Genomic DNA, 27,992 nt, shown 5'->3' with positions numbered 1-27,992 from the left:
TGGATGACGGGCAGAAGTTCTGCCCATCTCACCCTGACCAGCTCAGCATTCCCTCTTTTGTCTGTCGGTGGATCAAAGCACTGTCAACAACTGCCCATTCTCCCCTCATTTACTCGTGGGGCACACGGAAGCCATACGGACACCTGGTCCCACAGATCCCTGGTTCCAGTTGCCCGTGTTTCAGTAGCCAGACATGTGAAGTATATGTCGTGACGTAATTCCCACTCACCTCGGCGCAGACGGCCCATGGTTTGGTTTAAGCCACCGTCAAATTGGTAGATATCATTCCTGCCGGGGTCTTCGTTAATAATGCCAACGTTCTGGTTCCAGTGAGACCAGTTAACCTCATCCACCCTGGAATACATATAGAGACAGGTGTCGTGGTTACTGTAGGGGGAGAGACGCAGGGTGTCGAAGCTGCTGTAATTTAAAATCCAGCTACAACATGGGACACTGAGCTGTGTGCATCCCGTTGCCACAGTATGAATAAGGTCCTGCACACCTGAAGCAAAAAAGGTGCATGGAGGATAGTTCCTTCTCTTTCCTTTGATACAGGAGACCATTTGGCCCATTGAAATTATGCCAGCTCCCAGTACAATCCAATTCACCTCTTACAGTCATAAAAATGTACAGCACAGAAAGTCCCTTCTGCCCATCCAGTCTATGCCAAACCATTTAATCTGCCTAGTCCCATCAACCTACACCCAGACCATAGTCCTCCATACACCTACCATCCTTGTACCTATCCAAACTTATCTTAAACGTTGAAATCGAGCTCATATACAGAACTTGTGCTGGCAGCTCATTCCACACTCTCACGATCCTCTGAGCAAAGAAGCTTCCCCTCATGTCCCCCTTAAACTTTCACCTTTCACCCTTAACCTATGACTACTGATTGTAGTCCCATTCAACCCCAGTGGAAAAAGCCCACTGGCATTTACCCTGTCTATACCCCTCATAATCTTGTATACCTCTATCAAATCACTCCTCAATTTTCTACATTCCAAAGAATAAAGTTCTAACTTATTCAGTCTTTCCTTATAACTCAGGTCCTCCAGTCCCAGCAACAATCCTTGTAAATTTTCTCTGTACTCAACCTTATTTACATCTTTCCTGTGAGTGGGTGACCAAAACTACACACAATACTCCAAATTAGGCCTCAACATAACAGCCCATCTCCTATCCTCAATATTTGCTTTAAGAAGCCAAGATGGCAAAAGCTTTCTTTATGACCCTTTCTACCTGTGACACCACTGTCAATGAATTATGGATCTGTAGTCCCCGATCCCTTTGTCCTACCACGCTCCTGAGTGCCCCACCATTCAAGTATCCTGTTTTTTAAACATTAATATACATACATAATAGTTAAATTACATAAGTAGTGCAGAGGAAAGTAGAGAGGTGGTGTTCATGGGTTCAAGTTCTGACAGTGTCTCTTGCTGACTACTATACCCGATCTTATTCCCAGTAAGCTCACATGCCTATCAACTCTCTTCAGTTCTCCGGCTACTCACAGGCCCTTGGGCCAATTTACCACAACCAATAAATCCACCACCACACCGTTAGGATATAGAAGAAAGCCAGAGCGCCTGTGGGGCAGCTTGGTGGTTGACTGTCTGCAAAATGCACACAGCATCTGGAATCGGAGTCTGGCCGAGCAGCAGCATTAGCAGAAAGAGGTTGTATCTGTTCTCTATCTGCATTGTGTTCTGTGTTGTGTGCTTATTAGGGTAGTTAGTCACGCGGGTGGGGGTGAGGTAAAAGCGAGGAGTTTAGTTACATATTCATGCTTTGTCGTTAGGGAGTGATCCGGGCTGATACCTTTTTTGTTGACTGCATAATCACATCTAAAATCACTTAACTTCACTTGATTATGTTCAATTACATTGAAGAAAGCTTGAGTACATTTAAGACACTACGATTGTTTATTTTGTTAGTTTCATTAGTTTTTACCACTTCAAGATTGTATGCTTCGCTAGTTTCTTAACAAAGGATCGAATATATTCTTCGACTTAGACCATAAGACCATAAGACATAGGAGCAGAATTAGGCCATTCAGCCCATCGAGTCTGCTCTGCCATTCCATCATGGCTGATCCCGGATCCCACTCAACCCCACACACCTGCCTTCTCGACTTTGTAGCTGTGTTTAGTTTACTTATTGAGATACAGTGGAATAGGCCCTTCGAGCCGCAACACCCAGCAACTTCTCAATTACAATTTACAATGACCAATTAACCTACCAACCAGTACACCTTTGGACTGTGGGAGGAAACCGGAGCACCCGGAGGAAACCCACGCAGTCACGGGGAGAAACGTACAAACTCGTTACAGACAATGGCAGGAATTGAACCCGGATCACCGGTACTGTAAAGCTTTATGCTAACCACTACGCTACTGTGTTGAATTGGAACGGTAAAGATTTTACTGAATGATGGAACAGGGTCAAGAAACTGAAAGATAATTGCAGCTCCTATTTCTTAAGAGCTTGTAACTTGTTGTTATTGGATTGGAGAGCAGGTCATACAGGATGAACCCACCCCCTGTGTTTGGTCTCTAGGTGGTGTTAGTTGTTCGAGTAGCCACTACAGTGGTATTATGGAAAGGAAGACAATACTCTCAGTTCTTTCACACCTGAAGCACCATCTACGGTCTGGAGTACCATCAGAATTGATTCCCACAGTAACCATCTCTCCGGAGCGGAACGCTTTCCTCAGGAAAACGGGGAATGATCTCTCAATGTCCAGAATCGTTGTAGCCCACTGCCAAGAATAAATAATAAGTGTTACTTTGACAACCTCGTTTTGATCAGTTTCCTCGTTTAGCAGTTTATCCACCTCCTTCACCAATTCCCTTTTACTCCCTACTGCCAAACGTCTGCTTCCTTTACTCATTCCTCCTTCACCCCACTTCTTCATACTCTCCCTGCACTTCACTTCCGTCTCCCTCTTCCTCCACCCCTATCTCCAGCGCATCAGTTACCACCACACTTTACAGCGAGGGCTGAACGATTGGCATTACTTGAACACATTAAAGTAATCCTAAGGAAGAGAGGAGAGTCTGAGAATACAGGTGTCCCTTCGTCTTTACTTTAAGCGAGGCGCACACGTGTCACGTGGTAGCGTGACGATGTATGCAATTCACGTACTTTTTACATATAACCCATAATTATTTGTTTAAATGAACGACAATGCTTAATCAATGCTTCTTAACCAATAAATGTACAAGTTACTCAATTAATATTGAAGTATCAAATACACAAGAATTGAAGTTCAATTCCCACCACTGCCTGTCAGGAGTTTGTATGTTCTCCCCATGAAAGCAATGAGATTTCTCCGGGTGCTCCAGCTTCCTCCCACATTCCACAAACGTACGATAGATGTGTGGTGGAGAGCGTGCTGACTGGCGGCATTACGGCCTGGTATGGGAACACCAATGCCTTTGAGCAGAAAATCCTACAGAAGGGAGTGCGTTCAGCCCAGTACACCACAGGCAAAAGCCTCCCAGCCACTGAGCACATCTGCATGAAAGGTTGCCGTAGAAAAGCAGCATCCATCGTCAAAGATCCTCACCACCCAGTCCGTGCTCTTTTCTCGCTGCTGCCGTCAGGTAGAAGGTACCGGAGCCTCAGGACTCGCACCACCAGGTTCAGGAACAGTTACTACCCCTCAACCATCACGCTCTTGAACAAAAGGGGATAACTACACTCATTTAAGGACTCTTTTATCTTGTTATTTCATGCTCACTATTTATTGCTATTTATTTATTATCTACAGTTGCATAGTCAGTTTACAGTTCCTGTTGTTTACAGATCCTGTTTATAGTTACGGTACTATGGACTTGCTGGGTATGCCTGCAGAAAAAGAATCTCAGGGTTGTATGTGGTGACATGTATGTACTCTGATAATAAGTATCAGAACTTTCACACCTCAATTGAAATAAGAATCAGAACTTTGAACTTTTAGGGTCAGGATTGGTAAGTTGTGGCCACACTGTGTTAGTGCCAGAAGGGAGGTTACACTTCCACACTGCCCCCAGCAGAATCTTCGCTGATTTCATTTGATGCAAACAATGTGCATGTGGAAAATTAGACAAATATCTCCTCCCTCTTTTCACTACGTATTCAGGCTCCTGGGTGAACTTCTAGATCCTCTTTCTTTAAAAGTCGTGAGTAGGGAAAGGAGTGAAAGGAAATACACAAGACTTGTATTTCTGTAGCAACAGTTCTCATCCCTCCCATGACTTCCACACCATTTTACAGCCAATGACGGCCTTTAGAAATGTAGCCACTGTTACAGTGTACAAAACACATCCACATGTGCATTGTTACAATAACAGCCAGATAATTTGTTCAGTAGTGCTGTCTAAAGTCAAACTACTGGCCAAGCCCCTTGTTTCTCCTCAAAGCCATGCCATGGGATCTCCTAACTGGCCCCCAAGGCAGCAGATGGGGCATCAGTTTAATCCTGACGGAAATAAGGCACCTCTGGACAGTCAGTATCATTCGACCTCCAGGGGGCTAGAAATACTTCCAGGACAAAGAGTCTACAGACTGAGCCGCAGCAGTAGATGGTGGGATCAGGAATGCCTGGTTGGCGTTGGAATGTGTGGTGGCACTTGTGGGCTGCCCTCACATTAGTATTGGATGTGCTGGTTGGTAATGCGAACAATATTCCATCCTGATGACATGAATATCGATTTCTCCTTCCGGTAAAGATGTTTCCCTCCCCCTCCCCTCTTCTTCTATTCCCCACTCTGGCCTCATCTCTTTTCACCTCCCTACCACCTTCCCCTGGGTCACCTCCTCCTTCCCTTTCTCCTATGGCCCACTCGCCTATCCTATCAGATTCCTTCCTCTCCAGCCCTTTACCTGGCTTCACCTATCACCTTCCAGCTAGCCTCCTTCTCCTCCCCCACCTTCTTTATTCCAGCATCTTCCCCCTTCCTTTCCAGTCCTGAAGAAGAGTCCAGGCCCAAAATGTTTACTGTTTATTCATCTCCATGGATGCTGCCCAACCTGCGGAGTTCCCCAGCATTTTGTGAGTGTGGGACGCATTTCACTGTGTGTTTCGATGTACACGTGATAAATAAACCTGAATCCAAAAAACACAAGTGTGCATTCCTCCAATTGCCACCCTCTGGAGGTTTGTTGAGAGCCAACATTTACACAAAATTGTTAACTATCAGGATGGTGAAAATCGCAAACATTTGTAACTTTGGTGATGAGGCTGGCTTATTTATTCATTTTACTATTATTGTTGTGTGTACCAAGATAAAATTAAAAAAACCTTTCGTTTGCAAGAGACATCCAGGCTGTTCTCAGAAACCAGGCATTCATAACTCACTGGAATTCAGAAGAATGAGGGGTGACCTCATTTAAACCTATCAAATGGTGAAAGGCCTTAACAGAGTGGATGTGGAGAGGATGTTTCCTTTGGTGGGGGAGTCTAAGACCAGAGGACACAGCGCTAGAACAGGGAAACTTCCTTTTAGAACAGAGATGAGGAGGAATTTCTTTAGTCTGATAGTGATGAATCTGTGGAATTCATTGTCACTGACAGCTGTGGAGGTAACGTCATTGGGTATATTAAAGGCAGAGGTTGATAGATTCTTGATTAGTCAGGGCATGAAGGGACACAGGAGATTGGGGCTGAATGGGAAATTGGATCAGCCTGATGAAACATAGAAATCTACAGCACATTACAGGCCCTTCGGCCCATAACGTTGTGCTGTCCATGTCACCTACTTTAGAAGCTGCCTAGAATTTCCCTGCCACACAGCCCTCTATTTTTCTAAGCTCTATGTACTTATCTAAGAGTCTCTTAAAAGACCCTATTGTGTCTGCCTCTATCACCGTCACCGGCAGTGCATTCCATGCACCCACCACTCTCTGTGTGAGAAACTAACCTCTGACATCCCTCCTGTATCTTCATCCAAGCACCTTAAAACTATGCCCCCTCGTGTTAGTTATTTCACAATAAAGCCTCTGACTATCCACACGATCAATGCCTCTCATCATCTTGTACACCTCTATCAGGTCACCTCTCATTCCCCGTCACTCCAAGGGGAAAAGGCCGAGTTCACTCGACCTATTCTCATAAGGCACGCTCTCCAATCCAGGCAACATCCTTGTAAATCTCCTCTGCACTCTCTCTATAGGATCTACATCCTTCTTGTGGTGAGGTGACAGAAGTGAACCCAGTTCTCCAAATGGGGTCTGACTAAATGGCAGAGCAGACTTGACGGGCCAAATGGCCTAATTCTTCTGCTTTATCTTATGGCCCATGGTTAATAAGCACATCAAGGTAAAACAGAATGCAGGATACAGAGCAGCAAATTAGATGGTTCTCGGAATCCCTCACCTGTATGTATGTGTTCTAGTCATTGTCTCTTCTGCTCTCCTCCCAAGTGCAGGTTTCCATTTGGCAACAAGTAAATAGCAGAGCAATTCACAAGGTTATGATAGAAACATAGAAACATAGAAAATAGGTGCAGGAGTAGGCCATTCGGCCCTTTGAGCCTGCACCGCCAGTCAGTATGATCATGGCTGATCATCCAACTCAGAACCCTGCACCAGCCTTCCCTCCATACCCCCTGATCCCTTTAGCCACAAGGGCCATATCTAACTCCCTCTTAAATATAGCCAATGAACTGCCCTCAACTGTTTCCTGTGGCAGAGAATTCCACAGATTCACCACTCTCTGTGTGAAGTTTTTCCTAATCTCAGTCCTAAAAGGCTTCCCCTTTATCCTCAGACTGTGACCCCTCATTCTGGACTTCCCCAACATCGGGAACAATCTTCCTGCATCTAGCCTGTCCAATCCCTTTAGAATTTTGTACGTTTCAATCAGATCCTCCCTCAATCTTCTAAATTCCAGAGAGTACAAGCCTAGCCAATCCAGTCTTTCATCATATGAAAGTCCTGCCATCCCAGGAATCAATCTAGTGAACCTTCTTTGTACTCCTTCTATGCAAGAATATCTTTCCTCAGATTAGGGGACCAAAACTGAACACAATACTCCAGCAACATACATCAAAGTTGCTGGTGAACGCAGCAGGCCAAGCAGTTGCTTGAATTTCCAGCATCTGCAGAATTCCTGTTGTTTGCGTTTAAACAATACTCCAGGTGTGGTCTCACCAAGGCCTTGTACAACTGCAGTAGAACCTCCCTGCATCTGTACTCGAATCCTTTTGCTATGAATGCCAGCATACCATTCGCCTTTTTCACCGCCTGCTGTACCTGCATGCCCACTTTCAATGACTGGTGTACAATGACACCCAGGTCTCGTTGCACCTCCCCTTTTCCTAATCAGCCACCATTCAGATAATAATCTGTTTTCCTGTTCTTGCCACCAAAGTGGATAACCTCACATTTATCCACATTAAATTGCATCTGCCATGAATTTGCCCACTCACCCAACCTATCCAAGTCACTCTGCATCCTCTTAGCATCCTCCTCACAGCTAACACTGCCGCCCAGCTTCGTGTCATCCGCAAATTTGGAGATGCTGCTTTTAATTCCCTCATCTAAGTCATTAATATATATTGTAAACAACTGGGGTCCCAGCACTGAGCCTTGAGGTACCCCACTAGTCACTGCCTGCCATTCTGAAAAGGTCCCGTTTATTCCCACTCTTTGCTTCCTGTCTGCTAACCAATTCTCTATCCACATCAATACCTTACCCCCAATACCGTGTGCTTTAAGTTTGCACACTAATCTCCTGTGTGGGACCTTGTCAAAAGCCTTTTGAAAATCCAAATATACCACATCAAATATATCATATGATGAACCCAAGGCCTGCACGCAGGGTGTTGCTGAACCTGATTTTGACCTCCACAGTTCAGCATGAAATCTGCAGATTCTTTAGTAAGATACAAGCTGTCAGGTACCCCCAGATGGACAGTGGTGGACTTGGAAAGTAACATTGGCAGGAGAAGATCTGATTCTCTGAGCTGCACTGGAGCAGGCTACTGTCTGCTGCACTCTTCCATCGTCACTGTTCTCTCTCTAACAAAGCTCGTTCTCATCCGGTGCTCTGGAGACTGGAGTAAACCCACTAACAGAAAACGAATGGCAATAGACAGTCATCATCATCATTATCGGCATGGATATGACCTGGGTGATCACGGTCCTTGACCCTGATTGTTTTTGGCGGAATTTTTCTATGGAAGTGGTTTGCCATTGCCACCTTCTGGGCAGTGTCTTTACAAGACGGGTGACCCCAGCCATTACTCTTCTGCCTGGAGTCAGTGGTCGCATAGCCAGGACACATGAATGCACCAGCTTCTCATACAACCATCCACCACCTGCTCCCATAGTTTCCTGTGATCCCGTCCCTGATCAGGGGGGCTAAGCAGGTGCTACACCTTGCCCAACGGTGACCAGCAGGCTGGAGGAGGGAAGGAACACCTCACATCTCCTTTGTTAGAGACACATCTCCCTGCCACCAAATATACTGTAGATGTTGTAAATTAGCCCAGGTTCAGGAAGACTGTTCATCCGATTGGTTCAACCTCACTATTACCTGTGGTGATGTGGTTTCTGCTGTGGTGTGTTTTCAGTCAGAGTTACTGACTGGTAAAGTTGTAATTGTACAGCACAGCAAGGGTCCTTCAGCCAATCTACACAATGCTCATCCTACACTAATCCTGTTTTGTCTCCCCACATTCCCATCATTTGCCTCCTTAAGGTGCTGGGGAGCTGGTACAGGGGAGATGTCAGGGGTAAGTTTTTTACTCAGAGAGTGGTGAGTGCCTGGAATGGGCTGCCGGCAACGGTGGTGGAGGCGGATACGATAGGATCTTTTAAGAGACGTTTAGATGGGTACATGGAGCTTACAAAAATAGAGGGCTTTAGGTAAGTCTAGTAATTTCTGAGTAAGGGACATGTTCAGCACAACTTTGTGGGCTGAAGGGCCTGTATTGTGCTGTAGGTTTTCTATGTTTCTATGTTTCCTAATTCCGCCATTCACTTACACACTAAGGGCTATTTACAGCGGTCAATTAACTCACCACTATAAGTCGGACATCTTTAGGGTGTAGGAGAAAACCATGGGAGAAGCCCACGCAGTCAGAGGGAAAATGTACAAACTTGCCACAGACAGCGGCGGAGGTCAGGGTTGAATTTAGGTCACTGGAGTGGTGAGGCAGCCATTTTGTTCCTCAGAGGGTCAGCTAGCTGACAGCTTTGAGAAAATATAAGCAATGATCTCACATTTCAAAGGAAATTCCGAAGGGAGGTGGTGGATCTGGCTGCTGAGGAACAGGTGGATATGGATAGAAAGCTGAAGATATACAGGACTGAATACACATTAAACCTCCTTACAGAGTTGTGAGCAACACACAAAATGCTGGAGCACCTCAGCAGGCCAGGCAGCATCAATGGAAATGATTAAACAGTCGATGTTTCGGGCCGAGATATTTCTTCAGGACTGGAAAGGAAGGGAGAAGATGCTGGAATAAAAAGATGGGGGAAGGGGAAAGAGGATGGCTAGAAGGTGATAGGCGTTTAAAGAACTTCTAAAGAAATAGAAACTGGAAGTTCACCCAAGAGCCTAAATAAGTAGTGAAAAGAGGGAGGAGATATTTGTCCAATTTGCCACATGCACAGAGACATACAGCGAAATGTGTCGTTTGCGTCAAATCAAATCTGGCTTCTGCCCACAACTTACCAACCCCGGCCCTGACTACGTCTCAGTATGTGCGGGGGTAGGGAATGGAGACAGATGAAGCTAGGGGATTGGGGGGGTACGGGTGAGGAAAGAAGCTGGGAGGCAAAGGGCTAAAGAAGATGGAATCTGACAGGAGAGGAGTGTGGATGATCGGAGAAAGGGAGGGAGATGATTGATAGGTGAGGAGAAGAGGTATGAGGCTGGAGTGGGGAAATGAAGAAGGAAGGGAGGGGTCCATGAAAATCACTTCCAGGAATAGTAGTGAAAGCAGAAACAATATCAACATTCCAGATCAGATTGGATAAAGGATTGTCAAGCCTGGGATGAAGTAATGTGGGAACAAGTTGGGAATTAAATACTTGAACACAGAACATAGAACGCCTCAGTACATCACAGGCCCTTTACCTAGGATGTTGTGCCAACCTTCTAAACTACTCTGAGATTAATCTAACACTTTCCTCCTATAGAACCGCCCCCCCATTTTCTATCATCCATTTGCCTATCTAAAAATCTCTTAATTGCCCCTAATGTATCTGCCCCTACACCACCCAGGCAGGGCATTCTGTGGCTAATTTTCTTGCATGCTCACAGAAATTCCTGGAGTGAAAATGTCTGCTGCAAGTTCTACAAATTCCGATGTAGATATCTAAATAAGGGAATGGACCGTTAAGATATAGGAGCAGAAATTAGGCCACTTGACCCATCAAGTCTGCTCCGCCATTTCATCATGGCTAATCCATTTCCCTCTCAGTCCCAATCTCCCACCTTCTCCCCGTATCCCTTCATGCCCTGGCTAATCAAGAATCTGTCAACTTCTGACTTAAGTATACCCAACGAACTGACCTTCACAGATTCACCATCCTCTGACTAAAGAAAGTCCTCCTCGTATCCATTGTAAATGGATGTCCCTCTATCCTGAGGCTGTGTCCCCTGGCTCCAGACTCCCTCACAATAGGAACCCTGTTTCCATCCAACCTACCTGAAGCCTCCATATTTGTTTGCTCTTCTTGGACACTTGGCCTACAGTTTCGCCCATTAAAGCAATTAACATGTTGAGCAGGAGCACAAAGGTCAGGATGATGTAGGAGACCAGGAGGATGACAAAGACAATGGGATACTTGGCATTGTTGATGACATCCAGGTCTCCCATGCCGATGGTGAGTCGGAAGAGCTCCAGCAGGAACTTGCTGAATGATAAGTTGTCCCGACAGATGGGGTACGTTGAACTTGTGCAGTTTGGTGAATCCGACGTTATGTCACACGTTTGGAGTCTGCTATCATCACTGGGGCAGGTCATCAACAGTGAGACCAGGGCTGAAACAGAAGTTCAAGTTGGCACATCATTATCATTTCTAATATTTACTCTGGGGTAGCACAGCCGATCTGAGGTTAAATAAAACACCTTTCATCCAGAGGTGCAGAAGGTCTGTATTATATTTTCTCTTTTAGAGTCATAGAGTGCTACAAGACAGAATAGGCCCTTCAGCCCATCTAACGCATGCCAAAGTGTTATTCTCCCTCATCCCATCGTCCTGGACCATACCCCTCCTCACCATACCCATCTACTTATCCAAACTTCTCTTACATGTCACAGTCAAACCTGCATCGATCACTGTTACACACTCTCACCACCCTCTGAAGGAGTCCCCTTCAATATTTCACCTTTCTCCCTCAACCCTTGGCCTTCAGTTCTGGTCGCACCCAACCACAGAAGAAAAAGCCTGCTTTCACTTACCCTGTCTATACCCCTCATGATTTTGTAAATCCCTGTGAAATCTCCCCTCATTTTCCTACTCTCCAGGGGGAAAAATTCCAAACCTATTCAACCTTTCCCTTGATATAATTGGAAGTCAGTAGCTCATTATTAATAAGTTTTAAGAGTTTACAAAATGTGAAAGATTTTCTTTGTTGTATTGTATTTGGGAGAAATTCAGAGTTCAGCAGAGGAGGACAAAGGGCTTAATTAGGAAGAGGAAAAAAGATTATGAGAGAAAACTGGCAGGGAACATAAAAACGGACTGTAAAAGCTTTTACAGATATGTAAAAAGGAAAAGACTGGTAAAGACAAATGTAGGTCCCCTGCAGACAGAAACAGGTGAACTGATTATGGGGACCAAGGACATGGCAGACCAATTGAATAATTACTTTGGTTCTGTCTTCACTAAGGAGGACATAAATAATCTTCCAGAAATAGTACGGGACAGAGGGTCCAGTGAGATGGAGGAACTGAGCGAAATACATGTTAGTAGGGAAGTGGTGTTAGGTAAATTGAAGGGATTGAAGGCAGATAAATCCCCAGGGCCAGATGGTCTGCATCCTAGAGTGCTTAAGGAAGTAGCCCAAGAAATAGCGGATGCATTGGTGATAATTTTTCAAAACTCGTTAGATTCTGGACTAGTTCCTGAGGATTGGAGGGTGGCTAATGTAACTCCACTTTTTAAAAAAGGAGGGAGAGAGAAACCGGGGAATTATAGACCGGTTAGCCTAACGTCGGTGGTGGGGAAACTGCTGGAGTCAGTTATCAAGGATGTGATAACAGCACATTTGGAAAGCGGTAAAATGATCGGACAAAGTCAGCATGGATTTGTGAAAGGAAAATCATGTCTGACGAATCTCATAGAATTTTTTGAGGATGTAACTAGTAGAGTGGATAGGGGAGAACCAGTGGATGTGGTATATTTGGATTTTCAAAAGGTTTTTGACAAGGTCCCACACAGGAGATTAGTGTGCAAACTAAAAGCACACGGTATTGGGGGTAAGGTATTGGTGTGGGTGGAGAATTGGTTAGCAGACAGGAAGCAAAGAGTGGGAATAAACAGGACCTTTTCAGAATGGCAGGCGGTGACTAGTGGGGTACCGCAAGGCTCAGTGCTGGGACCCCAGTTGTTTACAATATATATTAATGACTTGGATGAGGGAATTAAATGCAGCATCGCCAAGTTTGCGGATGACACGAAGCTGGGTGACAGTGTTAGCTGTGAGGAGGATGCTAAGAGGATGCAGGGTGACTTGGATAGGTTGAGTGAGTGGGCAAATTCATGGCAGATGCAATTTAATGTGAATAAATGTGAAGTTATCCACTTTGGGGGAAAAAATAGGAAAACAGATTATTATCTGAATGGTGGCCGATTAGGAAAAGGGGAGGTGCAACGAGACCTGGGTGTCCTTATACACCAGTCATTGAAAGTGGGCATGCAGGTACAGCAGGCGGTGAAAAAGGCGAATGGTATGCTGGCGTTTATAGCGAGAGGATTCGAGTACAGGAGCAGGGAGGTACTACTGCAGTTGTACAGGGCCTTGGTGAGACCACACCTGGAGTATTGTGTGCAGTTTTGGTCCCCTAATCTGAGGAAAGACATCCTTGCCATAGAGGGAGTACAAAGAAGGTTCACCAGATTGATTCCTGGGGTGGCAGGACTTTCATATGAAGAAAGACTGGATGAATTGGGCTTGTACTCGTTGGAATTTAGAAGATTGAGGGGGGATCTGATTGAAACGTATAAGATCCTAAAGGGATTGGACAGGCTAGATGCAGGAAGATTGTTCCCGATGTTGGGGAAGTCCAGAACGAGGGGTCACAGTTTGAGGATAGAGGGGAAGCCTTTTAGGACCGAGATTAGGAAAAACTTCTTCACACAGAGAGTGGTGAATCTGTGGAATTCTCTGCCACAGCAAACTGTTGAGGCCAGTTCATTGGCTATATTTAAGAGGGAGTTAGATATGGCCCTTGTGGCTACAGGGGTCAGGGGGTATGGAGGGAAGGCTGGGGTGGGGTTCTGAGTTGGATGATCAGCCATGATCATAATAAATGGCGGTGCAGGCTCAAAGGGCCGAATGGCCTACTCCTGCACCTATTTTCTATGTTTCTATTATACCCTTCAATTAATAAATAAAATAAAAAATAAGTGATTTTTAATTCTCATTCTAAATATTCATTACATGCATATTACAAAAAAAAAACATTTAAAGTGCCGCATAGTCTTCAAGCCATCTAAATATTTCCTGATCAGAGCATTGGTGGCTCTGCACAGCTTTATAAAAAAGTTACAGAGAGTATTAGTCCTAACTCTCCATGTTGGAGCATTTTTGTCCTACCAGTCAGGAGTATCAAACATATTTTATATCCCCAAGGCACAGAGAAAGTCATGGTCATTCACTGCAACCAAGCAAGACCCCAGTTGTGACAATTACTCACACCACTGGACTTAGACTTCCAAGTTCAAGAGAGCGGAACTTCCCCACTGCAGCAGCGTTCCACTTTAAAAACTCTTGCAGCTTTCTTTCTGCAGTTCTCATCCTCTCTTATACGCAACAGAGCTGCACAAATCTAAATGTCATTGTCGGATAAGACGGACAGCCAATCAATCATATCCCTTATGCAGGAGCAGTAAGAGCTTGGAATTGAATTCCATTTAGCTCTGCAGACAGGGGATGCATGATGATTTGTCTTGGCCCGAAACGTCAACTGTACAGTCTTTTCCACGGATGCTGCCTGACCTGCTGAATTCCTCCTGCATTTTGTTTGTGTTGTGCTAGATTTCCAACATCTGCAGATTCACTTTGTTTGTGAATTTCTATGTGTCGTATCATTTCACACCCACTTCTTCCCTCTCCCCAAACCCTCCGCCTCAATATCCTCTGTCAATACCCACAGCAAAATAATAGTGTGTTTATTGTTACAAACCTGACGTGAAACCGATCATGAATAGTACATAGACGAGAAGGAACCGGAAAAGATCTTTAATCAGAATCTGGAAGGAGAAGACAACTTATCAGGAAATGGAAGTGAAAAGATCACAGTGAAATTAAACGGAGGGGAATGGGGACGGCGCGTGGTGTGTGGATGTGACTCAATGTCTACGTTCGAATGCTAACCCTCAGGTGAAGGACTTGCCTGCATGTAAGACCATAAGATATAGGACCAGAATTAGGCCATTTGGCCAATCAAGTCTGCTCCACCATTCCATCATGGCAGATCCAATTTTCCTCTCAGCCCCAATCTCCTGCCTTCTCCCTGTCTCCCTTTCAAGCCCTGACCAATCAAGAAACTATCAACCTCTGCCTTAAATATACATAAAGACTTGGCATCCACAGCTGCCTGTGGCAAAGAATTCAGCAGATATTCCACCCTCTGGCTAAAGAATTTCCTCCTCATCTCCATTCTGAAAAGGACGCCCCTCTATTTTGAGGCTGTGTTCTCTGATCTTAGACTCTCCCATCATAGGAAACATCCTCTCCACATCCACTCTGTCAAAGTCTTTCCTCATTCGATAGGTTTCAATAAGGTCACCCCTCATTCTTCTGAATTCTAGTGAATACAGGCCAAGAGCTATCAGATGTTCTTCGTGATGCAAGCATTCAAACCTGTAATAATTTTCATGAACCTCCTTTGAACCTTCTCCAGTTTCAGCACATCCTTTCTAAGATAAGGGGCCCAAACCTGCTCACAATACTCCAAGTGAGGCCTCACCAGTGCTTTATAAAGTCTCAACATTACATCCTTGCTTTTATATTCTAGTCCTCTTGAAAAGAATGCTAACATTGTATTTGCCTTCCTCACCACAGACTCAACCTGCAAATTAACCTTTAGGGAATCCTGCACAAGGACTCCCAAGAAGCTTTGTGCCTCAGTTTTATTTGTGTTTTCTCTCCATTTAGAAAATAGTCAACCTTTTCATTTTTTCTACCAAAGTGCATGACCATACACTTCCCGACATTGAATTCCATCTGCCAATTCTTTACTCATTCTCTTAATCTGTCTGTCCTTCTATAGCTTCTCTACTTCCTCAAAACTCTCTGCCCCTCCACTTATCTTTGTATTGTCTGCAAACTTTGCAACAAAGCCATCAATTCCATCATCCAAATCATTGACATATAACATAAAAAGAATCGATCCCAACACAGACTCCTGTGGAACACCACCAGTCACTGGCAGTCAGTCAGAAAAGGCTCCCTTTATTCCCACTCTTTGCCTCCTGCCAATTAGCCACTGCTTTGTCCATGGTGGAATCTTCCCTGTGATACTATGGGCTCGTAGCTTGTGTGGGCTCATGTGTGGCACTTTGTCAAATGCCTTCTGAAAGTCCAAGTACACATCAACTGGCTCTCCTTTGTCTATTCTGGTTGTTATTTATTCAAAGAATTCCAAAAGATTTCTCAGGAAAAATTTTCCCTTGAGGAAACTGTGCTTACAGTGATCTATTTTATCATGTGCCTCCAAGTACCCTGAGTCCTCATCCTTAATAATCAGCTCCAACATCTTCCCAACCACTGAGGTCAGACTAACTGACCTATAGTTTCCTTTCTTCTGCCTCTTTCCCTTCTTCAAGAATGGAGTGACATTTGCAATTTTCCAGTCTTCCGGAACTATCCCAGAATCTAGTGATTCTTGAAAGATCATTACTATTGCCTCCACAATCTCTTCAGCAACCCCATTCAGATGGTGTATACCATCTGGTCCAGGCAACTTATCTACCTTCATTTCTTCCAGTTTCCCAAGAACCGTCTCTCCATTTATGGTAACTTCACACACTTCATGCCCCCTGACAACTGAAACTTCCACCATACTGCTGGTGTTGTTCACAATGAAGACTGATGCAAAATATTTGTTCAGTTCATCCACTATTTTGTTGTCCCCCATTACTACCTTTGGCAGAATTGTTTTCCAGTGGTCTGATATCTACTCTCACCTCTCTTTTACACTTTATGTATCTGAAGAAACTTTTGGTGCCCTCTTTAATATTATTGGCTAGCTTACTCTCGTATTCCACCTTTACCTTCTTAATGACTTTTTTAGTTGCCTTCTGTTGGTTTTTAAAAGCTTCCCAATCCTCTACCTTCCTACTAAGTTTTGCTTATATTATATGCCCTCTCCTTGGCTTTTATGTTGGCATTGATTTCTCTTGTTACCCACGACTGTGGCGTCTTTCCTTCAGATTACTTCTCCTTCTTTGGGATGCTTATATCCTGTGCCTTCCGAATTGCTTCCAGGAATTTCAGCCATTGCTGCTCTGCCGTCATCTCTGCCAGTATTCCTTGAACTTGCTGTATGTTTGAATGATAACCCTCAGGTGAAGGACTTGCCTGAATGTCCTTGAACTTGCTGGATGTTCTAATGATAACACTCAGGTTGACTCTGTGACACCCCCCTTCTCAGCTGCCTCTGAAGCCACCTCCCCCCGCCCCCTAGGATGGTTTCTTTCTGCTGGGCTGTAATCCTCACCTACCATCACCTTCAGCGCTTGGATAAGGCAGCACTCAAATCACGTGTCCAATTTCCTCCATACCCTGCAGACACATGAGACTGTAGCCGCTGGGGGAGCCCAACAGGTTGAGCAGCCTGTGTGAGAGGAACTGTCAATGTTTCAGGTTGAAACTCTACATCAGGACCCAGGGAGTTCCTCCAGCAGAATGCTTGTGCTTCCTCAGTTCCCTTCCTGTCTCACCTGCCCTCCTCTCCCAGTGAGAACCTTTTCAATCCTGAGGCATTGGAAGGAATAGAAGTCCCTCCAGGAAGTAAAGGAGAGAACGAGAGTATCGGACATCAAGTGTCCAGCCTATGGAAAGCTCAAGGAACACAAGTTGTCCCTTCATCTCCTTGAGTCTGTCCAGTGACTTGGCTGATCTGTACCTCAGTTCAATGTTCTCCATTTATTACCACCCATGCTCAACAAAGTTCTATCGGTTTTGACATCTTCATTGCCCTCTCCCCACCACCCATTCCCAAACTTTAGCAGCTTATTATGGGAAGATGATCTTTCTTTCCATTGTCCTTTCTTGAGGGGAAAAAAATGATTCCTTTATCCGGTAACCTAACACATACAAAATGCTAGAGGAGCTCAGCGGATCAGACAGCATCTATGGAGAGCAATAACTAGTCAATATTCTGGTGATGTCTTCTGACTTCTTCCCCCTTCAATTCCGGTTTTGACAAAAGGTCTTAGCCCAAAATGTTGGCTCTTTATTCCTCTCCATAGATGCTGCCTGAATTGTTGAGTTCTTCCATCGTTTTGTGTGTTTTGCTCAGATTCCTGGCATCTGCAGAATCTCTTGTGTTTCTAAGTTTAACTATTTTCCAAACAGCTCAGTTCTAGCTCTGAGATTATGGCTCTCTGCGAGGAAGATTGGTTCGTTTTCACTGAAAATAGACTCTTCAAGGCCATGTAATGGAATGAGCATTGATTAAGGAGAGGGGTGTAGGATGGGGAAGAGGGTCATGGATCGATGGGATCTGGAGGCCAATGTTCAGAGGAGGTTAGTTCAAGAGGAAACCTGGTGTCTTTATGGAAGACAAGTTCTAAACCAGTGATCTTTTCTCTGGAGGTGTGTGTGTTCCAAAGTTGAGCAGAAGAGTACGCTCACCTTCTGTATCATAATGCTGTACGTTCCCGTTAGCTTCAGACCCCTGGTGAAGTATAGTGTGTTTATCCAGCCTAAGACCAGAGCAAACACCATTACAGCAAGGTAGGACTCCTCACCAGCCAAGTAGAGCCCCGCCGACACCAACACCAGGATGGAATAAATAAAACTGCAACACAGGAGCACCACAGGGGCTTGGTCAAGAAATGATGACAGGATAAATGCAACTGCACAGCTAGACCGAGTTCTGGGCAGCTTTCTCAGAACCATTCTGTTATTAATGAGTGAGGTGAGACTTCAGCAACTCTCCACTTCCTGTTATGTAACACGTAGGTCAAAATCGCAGGATTTGCCCCTGAACTCTGACATGTGAAAACCCGTTCTGCTCTCTTGGCGTTAATTAACTAATTTATTTATTGAGATGCAGCGTGGAATATACCTTTCTGGCTCTTCAGGCTGCACAACCCAGCAAACCCTGATTGAACCCTGGCCTAATAACAGGACAATTTACAATAACCAATTAACTTACTAACTGGTATGTCTCCAGATTATTCCTCATCAGCCACTTGAACTTGCAGGACCCAGCTTCCTCAATGATGGATCAATTGATTAATGCTCTGATCTATTAGTATCATTAGCATGAACCATACACAAATTGACAAGAATAGACTTCAAGACTATATGCAGCACACTTTGGATGACAAAGGAAGGCTAGTTGTGAGTAGATGGACCCTCCCAGTTTACAATCCCATGAAGAGGTCTCTTTCAGTTTTGTCTGTTGACACCTGTTGGACTAAGTTGATGGGTCTGTTTTGGGGAAATAACAAGCAGGGTAGACAAAGGAGAATTGGTGAATGTTGTGTACTTGGATTTTCAGAAGGCCTTTGACAAGGTACTACACATGAGGCTGTTTACAAGAGCTCATGGTATTACAGGAAAGATTCTAGCATGGATGAAGCAGTGGCCGATTGGCAGGAGATAAAGGGTGGGAATAAAGAGAGCCTTTTCTAGTTGGCTGCCGGTGACTAGAGGTGTTCCACAGGGGTTGGTGTTGGGACTGCATTGTATGTCAATGATTTGGATGATGGTATTGATGGTTTTATGGCCAAGTTTGCAGTTGATATGAAGATAGGTGGAGGGGCAGGTAGTGTTGAGGAAGCAGAGAGGCTGCAGAAGGACTTGGACAGGTTAGGAAAACGGGCAAATAAGTAGCAGGTGGAATAGTGTTGGAAAGTGTTTGGTAGAAGGAATAAAAACATAGACTATTTTCTAAATGGGGAGAAAATTCAAAAATCAGAGGTGCTAAGGGAGTTGTGAGTGCTCGTGCAAGGTGACCTAAAGGTTAACTTGCAGGTTGAGTCGGCGGCGAGGAAGGCAAGTACAATGTTAGCATTCCTTTTGAGAGAACGAGAATATCAAAACAAGAATGTAATGCTGAGGCTTTATCAGGCACCGGTGAGCCCTCACTTGGAACACTGTGAACAGTTTTGGGCCCCTTATCTAAGAAAGAACCTGCTGACATTGGAGAGGGTTCAGAGGGGGTTCACACGAATGATTCTGGGAATTATCATATGACGAGCATTTAATAGCTTTGGACCTGTACTCGCTGGAGTTCAGAAGAATGAAGGGGGAATCTCATTGAAACCTATCAAATACTGAAAGGCCTAGATTGGACATGGAGAGGATGTTTCTTATAGTGGGGCGGAGCCTAGGACTGGAGGGCACAAACTCAGAATAGAGGGATGTCAATTAGAAAGAAGATGAGGAGGAATTTCTTTAGCCAAATCTATGGAATTCATTGCCACAAGTGGCTGTGGAGGCCACATCATTGGGTGTATTGAAGGCAGAGGTTATGCGTGAGGTTTTCACTCCACTCTGCCCCTCCATGGCTGCTTTCCCAGGCCAGGACTAGGATCTAGAGTGATCACATGCAGGTGCTGGACGAGCAGCATTTGCCACGATGATTACTGGAACCAATGGAAAGAGCAAAGCAGGGTCTGCACCAGTTCACTTTCATTGTGGCGACGTTCAGACCACCAGTAAAATCAAGTGCCTGAATCCACTTTCAGAGACGTGGACCAGCTGGTCCATCCCCAGGCTCGTGTTGATGGGGATGGAGCCCATGAACCTCACCTGGGTAAACTATCCTGTGACTTGGGTCCACAGGAGATTTCAGAGAGATGCAGCTCCAGTCCAGTCCAGCCCAGTACCAGTAAAGGTGGAAGGGTGAAATCTGAGCCTGTATATTTTCTAATGTGTTATTAGCCCTTCAGTTCCTTTAAAGATATTATCCAAGTGGGAGTTGCTTTCTCATATATGTAAACTGTATATGTTTAACCTTCCCCATATTTCACAGCTATTTATTTATTTTGTTTTTCTATTTAGAGATAGAGCACGGTAATGGGGCCTTCCAACTCAACAAACCTGTGCTACCCAGTTCCAATAGGTACATTTAATGTCAGAGAAGTGTATACAATATACATCCTGAAATTCTTTTTCTTCACAAACATCCACAAAAACAGAGGAATGCCCCAAAGAATGAATGATAGTTAAATGTTAGAACTCCAAAGCCCCCCCCCAGCTCCCCCCTCCCACGCGTAAGCAGCAGCAAAGCAACGACTCCCCTCCCCACCAGCAAAAAAAGCATTGGCACCCCCCACCAAGCACTCAAGCGTGCAGCCAAAAAACCCATCTATCTACTAACCCATGTATCTTTGGAGCGTGGGAGATGTGGAGGGAGCTGCAGCCCCCAGAGGAACCCATGTGGACATGGGGAGAATGTAAAAATTCCTCACAAACAGCAGCAGGACTGAACCCAGGCCACAGGTGCTATAAAAGAGCCACACCAGCTGCTTTGCTACCAAGCCACCCCAGGCCGACTCTACATCTCTCAGTTCCCATAAGTCTTCCTAATAAATGATTTATTGTAACGTCACCTCTCCAAGTTTTCCAAATGAGAACTTGTCCATGCAATGGTCCCCAATGCTTTTCAATTAATACATTGAATTAAATGTCACATGTAGCATGAAGCAAACTCCTTTGAGAGGTTTTTTGCTACTGTGTGGACTCACTCTCCTGAACCTTTCCCTCAGTGGTCCATCAGAAGCTTTATTTTCTGCTGGGCAGGTTTTATTCACTGGCATTTCTGACAGACCCAGCAGAAATTAATGTAGACCAGGGGTTCCCAACCGTGTTTATGTCATGGATCAATACCATTAAGCAAGGAGTCCATGTACCCCAGGTTGGGAACCCCTGGTGTAGATGGAGAACCCAAAGTAAACATTACATCATTCCCTCCCACAGCCACTGTCGAATTTCAAGTAATGCTTTATGACTTAGGTGCATCATAAAAGCTTATGGCAAGCAAAGTGGCCATTTGGCCCATCGTATCTGTGCCAACGAATACAAATACAAGGCGATAATGGAGAGAGTAACAAAAGCTAATGGCCATCATTGTATATCTAAGGCAACATCTTACATTCTGGTGCAATTAAGCAAAGCGAACATCTTCTAATCTGAATTTTAGGCAACCCTTAAACAAAGAAACCCTTACTAGAGCAGCTGGAAAGATCCATCGATGAACATGGAATTCACACCTGGACATTTCCTCAGGAATAAATCCTTGACCTTTGGAGGAAAAGAAAAAGGTTTAACGTGTTTCATTTACAGTATATGCAGCTGTTATATTTTCAATGTGGTCCAATTAAGGTGAAATGAACAAACTCAAAGTAATTTAAACAATTGGCATCCAACTTCAGTTAAGAGTGGAAGTGTGAAAAATCCAAACCTCCGTGCTGTTGGATAGGTTTGCCATACTGTCTGTGGAAGAGCCCAGTGGTACCTATGAGTATCATGTTCTCTGTCTCACTCACATATGGACAGCACAGAGGAAGGCTGTACCACCATCTTCCTGGAGCTGGGTATATGCCTGACACCTGAGGAGATGATAGATACAAGAGAAAGCCCAGCAACCCACAGAGGCCATTCCTGCAACCTTCTTCACCACACCACATGCTGCGTTCCAGCTTTCATACTGTGCCACAAATCCCACTTCATTGCCGTCTTGCAGGAGACATTGATGGAGGAGGTAGAGTTGTAATTGTTCTAGGAATTACTGGCCAGGACACGTGAACCTTCCAGCCTTGGGTTCCAAGAGAACCTGCCTCTACCCAGACACTGAAGATCAGTTCACACATGGAAAATGTCCACAGACCAGGTTTTCCAAAGGTGGGCACGGCCTAAGGCAACAGAAGCCACCAACGTACAAGAAGGCATGAACTGACAGGACAAAGTTATCATTTATCCCTACTCCCTTAAATTTTGGACAGAATTTTAAACCATTAGTTTCCATTCACTCATGTGCATTCCACCAAAACAAATAACTCAACACATTTAAAACAAATTTTAAAAATCGTTTCAATAAATATTGTGAGAAATATCCTGTGGCTGCTTCTAGTTTCCAACTTACTTCATGATATTCGGTGTTAGATGTTTAAAGTAAGGTGCTGACAAAAGATGCAGTATCTTTATAAAATGTGTATTTTCAAAGCTGTAAAAATATTTCACTTCCTCCTATTGACAGGAAATTGCCCTGTTTTTCCTTATCCAAGGAAATTCCTGAGTTAAGAGGGGAACCTTCAAAGCTGGGAGTATCCCAGGTCTTTGCCACATTAGATAATCTTGGTTAAAATGGCCACAGTTCTTAATTATTCCAAGATTCCTGCTCAAAAAAACACAGAAAGTGGAGTAAGATCTATGGACCCAAGTTTCAGCATCCGTTGACGTGGGAAGGAAGGATTATATCTGGGGAACAAGGTAAGAAACAGTGACAAGAAGTGACTTCCCCCCCTTCTCACAGCCACGGGACCAAAGGGATACCACGACGAGAGCATGAGTGGACACCAGTGGGAAAATGCAATGTTAGCATTCATTTCAAGAGGACTAGAATATAAAAGCAAGGATGTAATGCTGAGGCTTCATAAGGCATTGGTCAGACTGCACCTGGAGTATCGTAAGCAGTTTTGGGTGCCATATCTAAGAAAGGAGGAGTTGACCTTGGACAGGCTCCAGAGGAGGTTTACGAGAATGATCCTGGGATGAACGGGTCAATGCAGGAGCCATGTTTGATGGTTCCAGTCCTGTACCCGCCGGAGTTTCGAGGAATGAGGGGGGAATCTCATTGAGACCTATCAAATATTGAAAGGCCTGGATAAAGTGGACATGGAGACAATGTTCCCTGCAGTGGGTGAGTCTAGGACCAGAGGACACAGTCTCAGAATACAGGGACATCCCTTTAGAACAGGGGTGAGGAAGAATTTCTCTTGCCAGAGGTTGGTGAATCTGTAGGATCCACTGCCATATGTGGCTGTGGAGGCCAAGTCTTTGGGTTTAGTTAAGTCTGAGGTCGATAGGGTCTGGATTGGCAAGGACATCAACAGTTACGGAGAAATGGCGCAAGAATGGGGTTAAGAGGGAAAATGTATCTGCCATGATCAAATGATGGAGCAGACTCGATGGGCTGAATGGCTTAATTCTACTGCTATGTCTTACAGTCTTATGTTACTTCTTCTCTGTAAGTCACTGACCAACTGTGAACCCTCCTCATACTTTACCCCAGCCAGCCCGAATCTCCAAATTCTGTTGGTTAGACTCTTCCTGCCCAACAATAGCAACAACATCGCTCAGAAGTCCAAAGTCCCCAATTTGAGTTCTGGCTCCCAAGCCGATTCACCAGGAGCACGGTGCTGGAAGTTCTCCACTTACATTCGTGAAGAAAAAGAAGATGGCAGTGATGACGGTGATAAGTTCTCCAGCCATTCGCAGGTAGTCAACTGAGGTCACGTACGGGTAGGGAGGCTGGGGGAGATTTGAAAGAGATAATTATTGATGTGGCTTCAGCAGGTGAAGAAGCTGGTCATTAATAAAGCCCGAGGTACAGAGTTTCCTTTTGCCTTTGCTTTACCTTGATCTGCTATCTCTACCCCATCCATTATCCATTGCTGATTGGGTGGTGGAGCAGTGCGTGTAACCAGAGGGGAAAAGCCCAATTATTGCAGCATGGGCCTCTGAGTTCTCCATCTCCCTTCCCATGTCCAATACACCTCTAACCAAATAATTCCCATTATCATCGCCTTTACCTATCAGATTCCTGTACTGGTAGCCCTTTGTGTTCCTGCTTATCTCCCTTCAGCAAGTGTCATCAACCTTCACACTGCACACCACCCCCCTCCACTTCATTGCATCTCAGTTTTCCCTCTGGAAACACCAGAGATTCTGCAGTTACTGGAAATCCAGACCAACGCATACAAAATGCTCAGTGGGTCAGGCAGCATCTACGAGGAAAAATAATAGTTGGTGTTTTGACCCACTGGGTTTCCCCAGCATTTTGTGTGAACTCCATACCTGCTCCCCACCTCCTACCTAGTGGAAGCTGCCCATCATCTTGCACATCTCCACAATCCATCAATCGCTTTGGGCTCCTGATTCACCAATCCCCATATCCTCTTTCCAAAGGGCGGCTGGCCAGACCAGGACAAGCAGAGATGCGGAGCTCCCTGCTCCATGTCATCAGGTTCTTTACCTCAGCAGCTGAGTTTGTATCTCAAGGTAGCATATGGTAACTTATGCGTACTTTGATAATAAATTTTACTTCGACTTTTTTGACTTTGGCTTATTGAGTGTGTTTCCTTTGGCACCCTGTCATCGAATCTGCCTCCACAACTCTAACTCTGTGTTCTACCATTGAATCTCTTCCCAGGACTCTCTCAGACATTGTATTCTACCATCAAATCTGTTTCCACAACTCTCTCAGACACCGTCTTCTGCGCCCAAGGGGCAAGATGTACATTAAAATAAGGGAGGTCATTCAAACAATGCAGGCAGCAAATGGATGCAATGGCTGGATGTTTTCGGGGTTGTACTTACTTGGCCTTCCGATGGTCTGTAGTATGCAATCAGGGTGAATATGACCATGGCTGTGATATAGGAGATGACGCTGAGGTAGAAGGACACAGCTGCAAACTTCTTCCATTTATCACGGAACAGTTCATTGATTGGTTCCACGGCTAACATCTCGTAACGATTCTAGAAAGCAAAGTTACTCAAGGCACAATAAACTCTTTACCAGCAAAAGCCATTCTTTTTGTGGGGTGAGGGGTAAGAATCAAGCAACCATCTCAATGAGCTGTGCTTTCTAGAGGTTTTACTGAGCTCCTAATCAGCCTTAATCCCAAATGATTGTGACCAGTTTGGGAGATCCAGTCCAACTTTCATCTATGGCCTTCTTGATACCCCTCACTCTCACATTGAGATAATCATGTACAAGAGATTCTGCAGATGCTGGAAATCTTTTTTTTATTTTTGTTAGGATGAGAGTCATGGGGATAGGAGTGGTTATTGTGGACAAACACAGTCAGTGCAGTTCAGGGATTGGCCGGAAGGAAGAAAGATAAAAAACCGAAAACACAAGAGATGCCGGAGGAACTCAGCAGGTCAGGAGGCATCTATGGATGGGAATGTTTTGGGCCCTTGCACCTATGGAGGGGAATAGACAATCATCATTTTGAGATCCTTCATCAAGACTGGCAAGGAAGGGGTCAAGCAGCTTGGGTGCAAGCTGGTGACCGGGTGGGGGATAAAGGAGCATGGATGGGGGAGGAGGATAAAGTAAGAAGCTTTGGGGTGGGGAGATAGTGCTGAAAAGCAGGAATCTAACAGCAGAGGACAGTGGACCATGGAAGAGATGAACAGAGGAGGCAAACAGAGGGATAATTATGCATTGTCACGTGTTTCAGGGATGCAGTGCTGACGAAGAGTCTCGGCCTGAATCATCAACTGTTTATTCCTCTCCATAATCTCTTCCTGACCTGCCCAGTTCCTCCAGCAAGTTGCTCAAACAGCAGCCCTGCGATTATGATTCATTTTGCCTCATGGATATCACAGCTGCGACCGCTACTTGGTCACCCAGCAAGGAGTTAACCAGTCAGTAATCAGGAATTGTGCAGTTTCAGTCCGAGAACAGAAACAAGCACGTCTGTCAGGCTGCCATCGATCCAGAAACAAAAAACTACCTCGTCTTATAGGTTCAAAACAGAAAACGCATCCCACTGCTGGCAGTTCTCCAGTGATTACACGGATCAAGGATCAATTTTATTCAACATATATGTTGACATGTATTAGGAATTTATTGTGGTGGGTCAGTCAGGGCATGACATGCAACAAAAACAACTTTCAACAATTATAAGGATAAAGAATTATAGGAAAAATAAACCCAGACGTTGAAGTATGGATATGGGATAAATGTGCATAAATACATGAATACCATCATGTATTTACAATGAAAACAACATTATAAAAAGTGCTTTGAAGTGTTTACAGTTCAGTGACTGAGGTCATAGATGGAAGAGGGTGGGGTCGCTAACTGGAATGGTTGATCAGATGAACTGCCTGGGGAAGAAACTTTTAAGATGGCATGAAGTTTTTGTTTCAATAGCCTAATAGAGATCTCTGTGTCTGTACGCTGGGCAAGACCATATAAGGTCTGTGGCCTCTCGGCTGAATAATCCATTGAGACTCTGAGAAGTCAGGCAGAAAATGTCCAGTGGTGAAAGTTGTGGAGCCCACCTGGAACCCTCACCCCACAAGAAGGCAACATCTGCAGGAGAGTGCGGAGAAAGTCAACATGACTCTTTCCCCTTGAAGAGAATGTGTTACCTCCATCTTTCCATTGTAGACAAGGATCTCTAGGAGAGAGACCTCCTCGCCGCATGTGTCTATTGCCGAGAGATCGTAAAGTGAAGAATACACTGGCCCGTATACCCAGTCCCGGAATTTGCGGGACAGGTGACGAGCGCTTTCGTCCTTTATCTCCCTCCTGATAATGTGCTGAAAGACCTGTCGGAAATAAGAGGACAGATCATTAATTCACTTAATATTATAACAACCTGAAATAGTCGAGAAAGATCTTGTTTCTGAAGAAATTTGCCTCCCTGGAGAGCAGGAAGTTGAAGATTAGTTTTATTTGTGTCATGTACATTGACACATTGAAACATACAGTTAAACGTGTTGTTTGCATCAACCACCAATCTGTGGATGGGCTGGTGCAGCTCGTAGCCTTTACCATGCCTCCGGTGTCAAGAGAGCACGCCCACAACGCACTAACTCTGACCCGAACGCCTTTGGCATATGGGAGGGATCCACGTGAGGTACTGAATGTTGTGTTGCCCAACAATATGTACAGTGAATGGTGGGACATTAAGGATTGTTGGGGAATAGAGGGCTTCAATGTTCACGTCCTGGGACCGCAGAAAGTGCCAGCACAGATAGAGAAAGCGTGAGAAGCCAATACTTGACTTCACTTGTAGGTGCATACGACATTACAGTGCCAGGAGCATGGTGATGCTTGGGGGCTGTCCCCCACCACATCCCGGAACTGTGTTGGTCGTCGATGCAAACGATGATGTTTCATTGTGCATGTGACGGAAAAAGCCGATCTTTGTAAGTGTCACCGAGGAGAAGGCGCAGAGGTTGAACATCTGAGGTGACCAGCAGGAGAACGCCTCCCCAAGCAGAAACAACCCACTGAGTTCAGAGGTACTGTGTGCCTGAGTTGGTCCAAAATGGCGGTGAGCAAATTCAACCTGCTGGAAATCTGAATAAAAACAGGAAACGCTGGGGCTGTTCGGCGAGTCAGGTAGCGCCTGCCGAGGGAAACACAGGGGCAATGACTGAGGTTGATTAAAATATGAAAACCATTGCTAAAAATATATTTTGTTTTGAAAATGGGATTGATCAGGGTGAATGAAAACGGAGATCGATGGCCGCACAGTACTGAGGGCACAAGACCTGTTTCTAAACTGTGTCTCTGTGACTCTGAGCATCTCTGCTGATTGTTTGAGGCATTTCCAAAATTCATTTTTCCTTGGGCAGTTTCCCACAGTTGAAGTTGACTTCACTGGGATGGCCA

General features: G+C 44.9%; 1 protein-coding gene across 1 annotated transcript in view; it reads right to left on the bottom strand.

The window, feature by feature from the left end:
• trpv4 (transient receptor potential cation channel, subfamily V, member 4) overlaps window positions 1–27,992 on the bottom strand; it is a 149,508-nt gene that overhangs the window by 4,099 nt on the left and 117,417 nt on the right. The window contains exons 7-15 of the mRNA XM_063034220.1: window positions 26,741–26,920; window positions 24,953–25,111; window positions 23,792–23,884; window positions 21,582–21,655; window positions 18,032–18,197; window positions 14,355–14,421; window positions 10,650–10,984; window positions 2,634–2,761; window positions 230–354 (exon numbers count right to left, since the gene is read on the bottom strand). Of these exons, the coding sequence (XP_062890290.1) occupies window positions 230–354; window positions 2,634–2,761; window positions 10,650–10,984; window positions 14,355–14,421; window positions 18,032–18,197; window positions 21,582–21,655; window positions 23,792–23,884; window positions 24,953–25,111; window positions 26,741–26,920 (1,327 nt within the window). The remainder of the gene's footprint in view (window positions 1–229; window positions 355–2,633; window positions 2,762–10,649; window positions 10,985–14,354; window positions 14,422–18,031; window positions 18,198–21,581; window positions 21,656–23,791; window positions 23,885–24,952; window positions 25,112–26,740; window positions 26,921–27,992) is intronic.

This window comes from Mobula hypostoma, chromosome 27 (genome assembly GCF_963921235.1).
Source record: "Mobula hypostoma chromosome 27, sMobHyp1.1, whole genome shotgun sequence".
Lineage (NCBI taxonomy): Eukaryota > Metazoa > Chordata > Chondrichthyes > Myliobatiformes > Myliobatidae > Mobula > Mobula hypostoma.
The sequence above is the reverse complement of the archived record's forward strand: the minus strand, read 5'-3'. Positions and strand labels throughout refer to the sequence as shown.